General features: G+C 38.6%; 1 protein-coding gene and 1 long non-coding RNA gene across 2 annotated transcripts; one reads left to right on the top strand and one right to left on the bottom strand.

Annotated features, from left to right (window-relative positions):
* The first annotated feature begins 1060 nt into the window (after positions 1-1060).
* LOC106174863 (uncharacterized) lies at positions 1061-3264 on the top strand. The gene is made up of 2 exons (XR_015331105.1): positions 1061-2271; positions 2629-3264. It is a non-coding gene; the product is annotated as an uncharacterized LOC106174863 (long non-coding RNA).
* A 757-nt stretch (positions 3265-4021) lies between these two features.
* Positions 4022-8265, bottom strand: LOC106165458 (chitin deacetylase 7-like). The gene is made up of 4 exons (XM_013543666.2): positions 7786-8265; positions 6000-6056; positions 5461-5650; positions 4022-4976 (listed from the first exon to the last, which is right to left on the bottom strand). Exons 1-4 carry the CDS (start codon positions 8105-8107, stop codon positions 4256-4258), a joined length of 1290 nt encoding a protein of 429 aa, XP_013399120.2. The 5' UTR covers positions 8108-8265; the 3' UTR covers positions 4022-4255.
* Between the last annotated feature and the right edge of the window lie 1966 nt (positions 8266-10231).

Here is a 10231-nt window from a genome sequence, read left to right as displayed (position 1 = left end):
TCTCTGATAATGACTGCTTGTATCGTATGACAGACGAACGAGGACCCCAACACACATGCAAGGGTCATTAGCGTCTGTATCGTGTCACGAACTTTCTTATTAATAGTCGTAAAACGTTTCGTGTCAGAGGCCTAACAAAGAGTCTAACAGAAAAGCGACAAAGACTGTGGGTTGTCTTTCACTGACGTTATGTCTTTGACTTCAGATAAAAATAAGAACAAATTACGTTATTTTATCACGACGATCGACTCATTATTGTTAATTACCGCCAAGCAATTATATTGTTTAATTTACGTCATCACGAGAATTATCGATTATTTCGTGTACAAAATCACATTGTTTATTCGTGTACAAAATGACATTATATAAAACTTGTCTACGGAGACTGTTTTATAAAATTCGAGAAAAGCCAAGAAGCTTGAGAATTCAAACACGGATAACCTTATCTAGAGCGTTTTGCACAAATGTTGACAAGTGAACAGTGTAAAAATTAACAAAGATTATGCTCGAAGAAGGCGCCTAAGCCGAAAATTTGAACGTTTGCATTTATTTGTATTAGTTGAGCTTATGGGGGGGGGGTATGTGGATGTTAGTTAGACTAATTTTAAACTTAAAATATTAACATGGCCGTCATGACAAATCTTCATTGTCAGCCTAGTTACGAGGCGAGGACTTTAATGCCAGTAGTCTACATGTACTTAGCACAATAGACCAACCTTGGTGGATTGGTATGCAACCGGTTGACAAGATGTCACATTATCACATCACCGCTTATTCTGTCACGTGGACCACGTTAGCGGGAAAATAAATTTCCCGCGCTATTTCATTTCTGAGTCATTCTTCAGTCATTTGTCACTCATCAGATGTATAACGTATGTGCAGATGTACTTCTACTGTGAGAATAAAGAAATTGATCAATTTACAGTATAAATCTACGTGTCACTCTATACTCGGCTACTTATGCGCATGGCAGATTATAACTCTTTTACCTACTCATACGATAGAAGTGTTAACCGTAGACATTACAATTATTATTATTATTATCTTAATTATGTGCAAAATCAATGTTTACTATCTTTTTGTTTGACCAAAGCGCTCATCTCCTTCCCCCCAAAAAACCCTATGCTGTATATTGTAGAAACATGACATGAAGGAAATTGTCCGGAACTTCCCCTATTGGTTTCTGTAATGTAGTCGAACTTCATAAGTAAATTGTACAGGGTACTTCAACTACACATTCAGCATGCTATTTGATTGCATGAAAATATTACCTAGCAGTTTTATTTAAAATCGGCTTTTACTATTCGTGTAGCTTGCCTTCTGTATACCAGTACATGCAATGGGCACACAACGCATTTTCTTTCTCTCAAGGCAACAGTATTTGTTATGCGTCATTTTCTCTGCTTGGCGTGTCTGGCGACCAATGAGCTATAGAGCTCATTGGGAGTCAAAAATGTACTTAAGCTATGGTGTCAAGTCCACGTTGTTCATTTAAAGGGAAATTTAAGATGCGTTGCCAAATCTATTTCAGATAAACGGCGACTTTCATTAAATGTTTTATTTTTCTGCTCATTCCTTCTATTAAATTTGCGCAGAATTAAGTAAATCTATGTCATCGAAATAAACCTTTTCCTAATATTTTGCTTTTTCTTTCCTGTCAAAGTGTATAATTTTATTAATCATTTTTAGATCTGTAGAGGCGGGGTACGTCAGGAAGGATTACAGGGTTTTAAACTGGACTTAGCATCTATAGCAAATTTTCCTTTGGATTAACATCTCGGATTTGAAATTACAGTCTTCATTCAGCCGTGCATAGATGAAGGGTAGTGGTAAATAAACCATGAAAATAACATCGAAAATTCCTGGCCATCATACGCGTAACTGGTATATACCGGTAAAACCAATTGGCTGTCAGTGTGTTTTAAATGTGCTTTGAATAAATTTCATATATTGCATCCTGCTTTAATGTTGATTTAGGTGAAACCGAATCTTTATTTCCGCCTTACATTGCGTAGAAATGTTTATATTTGGCATACACTGTGTTTGCCACTTGCTGCTTGTAATAGCATGCTCCCTAAAACAAGGGCCAGACCGAGCAGAACCAACAAGTTGGGTCGCTTCTTTTAGGGACGCTTTGTTTCGACAACAGCACCGTTGATCAATAACCAATACGGTATCGATTATTGAGTTTGATATTTGAGGTTATGATGGAATTGAAGCCATTACTGTTGTTTCTGACAGCCGCGTGTATTGGGAGAGCAAGCGCTGGAGGTAAACATATCTATAGAATTTTAATGATCCTTAATGAGAGTGAGACCTTTTTTGATAATTCAGTAAGCTAAATAGGAGTATTCGGGCGTTTTTAAAAAACAGCCCTCTGCATAAATTGTGTACAACATGTTGCTACTTATGTTAGCGAATGGCATTTCTTGAAACAGTTTCAGTTGGTTTCAAACGTTGCTTCTATTGGGAATAATGTTGCAGGCAAGAATATTGTGAGCAAACTGAAGTAATGCGATTGACTTAATTAGGCCACATTATATCAAGATTTACTTTACATTTATTACAATATTGTTTATTATGAGTCAACCTTCTCCTTTCCCTTTTCCTACCCGATGCGTCTGGCAGCCGCTGATTGCAAGAACGACGAGTATTTCACCGGGTACAACTGTCTTCAAACGCAGTTCACTATCAACCCAGTCACTTGCCCAATAGACGAGTCCAAACCACCTCCGGACTATGTCCCCACGTGCCAAAATGGCGGGAATAATTTCTGGTACATCCACGTTGGCGGGAAACGCACTGACTGGAAACGTGGAACGGACGCCTTGTGTTTGTCTATAAGATCTCGACCTGTTCCATGGGGGTTAGAAGGATGCCAGTTTCGCTGGAATAGGGAGGGGTGCGAGCGGCTGTTGGAATGGGCCGGTTGTGTGCACAGCGAAGCTGAGGTGCCTGAACCGCTCTTATCCGGACATTAAACTGATCTGAATTGCAGCAATGACTTGATAAAACGGGTCATTTGATTGGATTTTGCATCAACGGTTAAGATCTAGATAGTCAAGTTGCTGAACAGTACACGTGGTTATTGTAAAACCCCTTTTGAAAGTATATGTCAGATCATTATCATTAGCTCTGTATGCATGTAGTTACTGTAAAACGTGAATATTGTAGTAAAATATTCCCCTTATCAAGATCTACTTGTGTGAGGAATTGTAAGGCATCGCCTCCAATATTTGTACAACATTAAAACATAATACTTAAGACCGTGTTTTTATTTTACTCTATAATACAGACAATATGTCGATGCGTCCGTCTGACACCTTGTATTCACCTTACAGCTGCAAGATCGTAGTTTTATTTCCTTTAATTTTGCTGAGCGGTTAGGTTTGGTAAAACTTTTTTTCGAAAATCAGCACTTTTGGGGTTATTTCTACGAAAGTTGTTATCATTTTTATTATTTTGGAAAAATGTGTTGCAATTTTTTTCTGTTTGGTGTCTGGTTGTTTGTCAGCTTAACTGTCAAGATCACATTGTCTCCAACTCAGCAGTTGCATCACTCCATGTTAAAACACCTATAGGGTCAAAGATTATTTTAGTCCATTTCAAGTGTCATTTCGTATGGTGATGCAATGAGTACCAGATTATCTGGTATTTTAATGGCTTAAAGTAAACAAATACAAATTTTAGAAATTATTTTTAACGAAAATTTCATTGAACATTCAAGAATTTGAACCCGAGTACACATGTCTAGACGTGCCCAAGACAGCGGAGTTACCACTGGAACCGCAAAAGCTTCGTTTGTAAGATTCAGATCAAATGGAAACTTTCTACATGTACCTTCTCATGGACCCTCCTGACCCCTCCCTCCCGCCCCGCTAATTCTGCCACTGATGTATTTGTGTGTGCTGATCTTATTGTTAGTAAAGACAAGCAACAGTAGCATTAGGCTGTTCTTGATAAGATTACCGGTAGGATCCTTTTTCTATTTTCTTTTTGAAGTGCACCGATACAAAACCGATTGCTTTTAACTTTCTTCTTAAATATCTATTTATTCATTTGTCATGCCATTTTCTGCGTAAAACGGTTTAATGGGTGAGGTCATAAAAACGTACTGGATGCTTTAAAGAGATTTTTTTTTATTTTGTTTTGTATTTAAAAAAAATGAGTGGGAAACTATTTTAAACAAAACCAGCTGTGTTCAATACGAATTTTCATCCCAAGGTCGTGGTTTGCGTTAAAGAGTGAAATATATTTAGTCACACTTAACTGCCTCAGACTCTGACATTCTTGACAAAGGGACGGGGTCCTCCATCCATTTCAAAATCCTGCTCACACTTACAATATACACATTTCTTAAGCGACATATTTCTCCTATAAAATCCTCCATTGCTTGAAAGTGGTACGGCCAGGCCGGGTGAAACCAGGCAGCGTGCATATTGATACCAAATGGTGCCTTGCTTGGAGAGTTATAATGACGGAGGAAATTATACTTTAAATAAAGATAGGTGGCGTTGTAACTGCCAGGATGGCACCCATCCAACATTGATACTGCACCATCTGGCGCATGAGGGCAGTAAAAATATGGATTCATGGGTACCTCCCACACAGAGGGATACGCTTCTGTTGGTGTTCCAGGCTCAAAAAAATACCTTCGGGGAGGTTTACCGGTCAGTTTGAACGGCCAAAGCGGCTCTTCTTGATTCGACGAAAAAGCCGGTACCATTGACGCGTCATACGTATAATTAAACCTCTCAAGTAATGAAAATTGCTTGTTGCCGCCCAGCACCAAAAAAGGTGACCTCATTCCGACGATTTCATCCTCTTTGATGCCGATTTTGTCAGAGATGAGTTCTCTCATTCCTTGGATCTCGTATTCCCACATCTCTCCGTCCCAGAATTTGGGGTTGGTGTGTAGAATGCTATGGCTGGCTATCTCATGTCCTTGCCGATGGAGGCGACGAACCAGTTCATAGCTACAGTTAAGAAAAAGAGACATATAGGCCTATTTTAGAATACAAGGCGTATATATAATCGTTTAAAGCTTACTTTAATTTTTTCTTGAGACAACACCAATGCTTTCGAATATTTACAACTGCATTTCCTAGTAGAACTACCCTTATGGAATGGAATGTGAGGGGGAGCGTCTCGATAATCCGGAGGTCCGAAAATCGTATGCACGAGCCTCTGCTGAACTTTGCGTTATTACCAGTACCCTTTTACACTTTATTCGTGCATTAATTTGGAATATGGACCCTTCGGACCAATGGTCCGTCGGACTATATTGCTACTGTACGGCCCTAATGGAATGTGTTGGATATCCATTTCATTTAAAGTGAAGCTTTTTACCATCCTTGAGATGTTAAGGAATGTTAAAAGAACCCTTTAGTAGTCTCTTCATGTAGACCCCTATACAAAAATCGAAGCTCATGGCATGGTGGGGGCGACTTTGGCACTTACTTTGTACTCTCATTGCATAGATTGAAGCTGACAGTGGTGGGACAACCGTTAGGGTTTACGAAACGCCCTGCAAACAGGTTGGAGTACAAATTGTAATTCATTCGGTTGACGGCATCATCGAAAGAAAAGTAGACAAACTGAGGTATCTCGTCTCTAGACAGGTTTCCTGGTATTACATTTGTTACCACACCTAGAACGGGACGTATTACAACGATATAGAGATTTATAAATATGAAAAAATTGATTTAAATGTATATTGATCTATAGAATGAACGCTTGTCTCTCGGATACTAACACCTACTATACAAACAAGATGCCAAATATACGGAATCGTCTGCAAGTAACCAACAATATATCCTTCCACCTAATACATTTATACCATCTTTCAATTCAGAAATTACTTGTAATCCCACTTTCTAGATTAATTCAAGAAAGAAAATTATGAATTCGGGCACGATCAACAGCTAATTGATTAGATTATTTGCCTTAGTGCACTGACAAAACGTCTTGTTAGGACCACGTGTTATGACGTCACTTACTTGGTCCGGGCGTGGTAGAGGGTCCAGTGCTTATGGTCACGTTGGGGTCATCAGTCACTGAAATATGAAATAGAAAATGTTAAACGCACTAAAAATGTCTTAGTTAACACTGTAAGATTTATGAAATTTAAATGATAAACGTGCTAAATAATGACCAACCAAAACGCTAGGTTGAGATTGTGCGTGGTCATATATGTATGCAACTTCTATTTACAGGTACGTATAGCTTGGTCTCTTACTGTGTATCTACTCTAACAATGAGATGCATGCCATTGTACCATTAGTTTTTTACAGTCACGTCTTGAATATGTCTACATGCAACATGGTGCGACCCTTCAGACTTCAACACATCAAATGATTGTGATTAAATGCAGTCGTTTTTTTTTAGAAGTAAACGCAATGCATGTGACTCCGATTAAAAAACTTACAATGATTAATAGGAGCATTCAGATCACTTTATCCTATGTTGCCAATAGAGATCACATTGGGATAAGATTTTTAATCACCCCAATAACTCCATATGAAACGGGTCCTCTTTGGGCTCATTCCCAATATACCGGTAACTATAGTTCTAAGTAGATCGATCCAACTCAACTGGGACTCTCGCTGAATGCAATCGGTTTAACAGATTAACACACCTCCTCCTGGTATTGAGAAGAATACAGAAAGCCCGTTATAATACGAGTACGATGCAAACAAGAGTAGGAGTGTTAATCTGTTAAACTAATTACATTCAGCAAAAGTACCAGCGGAGTTGGATCGATCTAAGTAGAAAGACAGTTTCATTGGAAATGAGCCATTAGTGTTAATCACAGAAGAGGAGAGTCAGTTACTATGGGAAAGTTAACCTCTACCCAAAAGGTATTTACATTTAGTCGACTGTATTGAAAGTTGAATTAGAAATTAGTTGTATGCCCATACATATATAATGCACTTTTAAACGTACTTTAAAAAATTGCCCTTAGTTGAAAGTGAGCGTTTACAAGTTCTCAGTGATAGCACATCTATCAATTAAACCTCTGGTTCAATACGCGCCGAACGCAAAAGACGATAAGTATCTTTTTACGTCACGCGTCTTAAAGACATTCGTATTTTTCAAGTGAGGATTCAATCTAAATATCAAGCCAAACTAAAACAAAATCCGTACGTAAATTGGGCAAAACAATCGATTTTATACAAAATGGTACTCCGTTTGGAAAGTAGTCTCATGACCTTTGGAATAGAAATTAGAAAATAATCAAAATGAAGACCTCTTCATGCAGAGACCCAGACAGTCCCCTTTAATTGACCAACCTTGCACTGTCACTGCCGTGTAAGAATGCCGTTAATACTTCAGCAACAAGACCCAAGGTCACCAATAATGACCTCCATCCATCAGACTAATAGCCAGCTTGATAAATGTCCCAGATTAACTATGAGACATTGACTGGTGATGAACTTCTTTTAATGATACTTTTCTCGACCGTCATTTACCAATCATTACATCCTCAAATTGGAGAGACGGGCAAAGCAACGTAGTACCGGTAGGTGGTATATGTACTGTAGAACTACAAGTAGCACATGGTAAGAGATAGAGACGAGTCAGATCTATACAGACAGACAGATGGAAAGACGAACAGGAAGACGTACATGTGGACAGACACACCGTTACGAAGGTCCAAAGCTAGATAAAGAGACAGATAGAAAGAAAAACATGCAATAAAAATTCATGCAAACGAATACCCTTGTACCTCATTCTGTCTCCTTATAACTGAACTTTAAAATGATCCCAATGCGTTTTACTAACCTGGATGACAATCCCAGCCATACGCGCATTTCACGCGCCCTCCACCTCGTTGTTGACATAGCAACCCACTGGGACACGCGGACAAAATGGGAGGCTTGTCTGGGATGAAATAGTGCCGGCGCGGGCACACGTATATCCCCGGCAGTGAACAGTTCGCGATACAAAACCGCCCTATTCCTAGGTCCTCGCACGGCGGCGGGTCATCGTACCCAGACGGTTTTCCATCATAGAATTCTCCGCCGTACGACTGTGTAGAGCGAATGGCCAAACACAGGTAGATTAAACTCAAGATTGAGACGACTCCAGACATCTTCAGGGCCATCGATGTACACAATCAGCTGCTTATAAGTAGCTACTAGTTCTCTATTGTATTAACTATTACTATATATAGGACTAGGGCGCAAAAACAATGACTCTTTCATGCGGTGGCCTCTTTCAGCGTTGTCATCCGGACGCTGACTACGAAATTACTGCACTGATCAGAACAAACACAGGCGTCTACTACATGCATTAGTCACAATTCTCTTTAACCTCACTTTTTTTTGAAAGAAGGTGACATTTAATTGACATTAAGTAGATTTTAGCAGTTCAAAGTATGCATTAATGGGCCTTGTTAATGGAGAGGTACATATGTACACAGGTAATGATGTACGGTACCTGTAATAAAGACAGCAATAAAGACTTAACCATCTCCGCCCTTTTAATGTTGGAAAACCACGATGGTGTGTATTTTCTCATTTCAGGAGGTGGGTCTTATAAAAATCCATGCTAGCACCTGTATCTTTAATTAAGATTCGTCTTAGGTATCCATCTGTGATTTGATGATCAAAAAGAGAAACACTTTGCCACTGTGCATGTAGATCTATTCATTGATACGAACCACTGTGTCTTCTCAGACAGGCAGACGGACAGACGATATTGTTGCAAATCGTTTGCTGACTTGGTAATTAAAATTCGTCTTAGGTTTTGATCTATGATTTGCTGTACAAAGTCGGAAAGACGTTGTTACTCTGCGGGTAGATGTCATTATTGGAATGAACCCCAGTGTTTTCTCGGCCAGGAAGACGGACAAATCTGTAAATGCACGAGTTATGACACGTTGACTATGTGCAGGGCAATGAACTCTGTCTCTGTTAACACGGTATTGTTGCAAATTATTTGCCAACTTGATCATTCTTGATATGTAATGCTGCATGAAACGCCCTTTAAGAGTATTTGAAAATATTCCTCTATCCGTATGCGTTTGGTTTATAATACTGAAAGTTTTCATCCGTATCCGGTTGTCTCACATCTGACAAGTTGACTTTATTCAAAATCATTTTCAGCTTTAATGATATGGATTTATAAATTTGACTTGAATTTATTTTGTTGACTTTTAGACAAGCTACTGTACATGTAGCTGAACATGACAAGCCTGTTACTTCAACATGTTTTTTGGTGGTAGGCCTATTCACCTGTACAGGTGTTGCTTGCATCGGCAGTATCTCCATAATGTTAATTTACTGTAATTACTGTGTGTAAATTGACCAGAAATGTCGCTATTATTGCACCTTGTATATAAACTGTATAAAGCGTCTGCTCAAAGATCACTGTACTCCCTGTACATGTACCTGTAGTTGCTTCCAAGATCCTAACATTTTAATTTTCTGTGTTTACAAATGCCCACACTTGTACATGCACGTACTTAGTATATCATGTTAGTGGAAAGCAAAAGCCCTGGTACCTTTTATATCTCAATTTTGGCAATATATAATGTATCCTACTAAAGATTGGAAAGAGAGCTTTATACCGATTTTGTTGAATTCGGTTTTAAGATAGTCTAGATGGTCGGTGCGTTATAAAGGTCCATATTTAGCAAAGTAGCATTTGTTTACGTTCCTTTTATATAATAACTAATGTTAGCACTATTTGCAATAAACAATAAACACTTTTAGAGCTACTTTTTGTTGTTTTACTCATCACCCGTGCACCCTTTGCGTATTGAGTAAGCAAGCCATGGCCAGAAATGTGCAGCATTCACGCGATACGCGAGGGCGCTACAGTAGGGCTTCGCGTGACGCAACTAGCCAATCACAGCACAACAATGGCACCGCACACAGACTCTGTGATAAGTGCTCAGCCCGTTGTCAAGTAGTGTTAGTTCATGGTAACAAGCGTCTGACATGTGCAGAGAAGTTTATTGTAATATATATTGTTCTTATTGTTACATTATTAAATCTAACTCTGTATCCAAGTAGTAACTATACTGTACCAAGTCAGGTACTGATGATGTGCAGAGGTCATATATTCCAGAATAATCCATTACCACTAATTTATAATTTTAATATTGTTTAATATGTTATTCATGAAAGAGTTCATGAAAGATTATTTTAATTTGTTAAATCGTGATCTTATTCTTTTTATATTCAAATAATTGAATAATGTGGGTAAAATTGGTCTTCCACTT

Source organism: Lingula anatina, chromosome 9 (genome assembly GCF_051362555.1).
Source record: "Lingula anatina isolate TDL-2025a chromosome 9, LinAna3.0, whole genome shotgun sequence".
NCBI classification, from domain to species: Eukaryota; Metazoa; Brachiopoda; class Lingulata; order Lingulida; family Lingulidae; genus Lingula; species Lingula anatina.
This window is presented reverse-complemented; position numbering and strand designations above follow the sequence as displayed.

Excerpts from the sequence above, each read along its gene's own strand:
- LOC106165458 (XM_013543666.2), bottom strand. The coding sequence starts at position 8,107 with ATGGCCCTGAAGATGTCTGGAGTCGTCTCAATCTTGAGTTTAATCTAC. Across the intron at positions 5,651-5,999 it reads CTCTACCACGCCCGGACCAA|GTGTGGTAACAAATGTAATA; the intron begins GTAAGTGACGTC and ends GTCCCGTTCTAG. Across the intron at positions 4,977-5,460 it reads CTATGCAATGAGAGTACAAA|CTATGAACTGGTTCGTCGCC; the intron begins GTAAGTGCCAAA and ends TCTTAACTGTAG.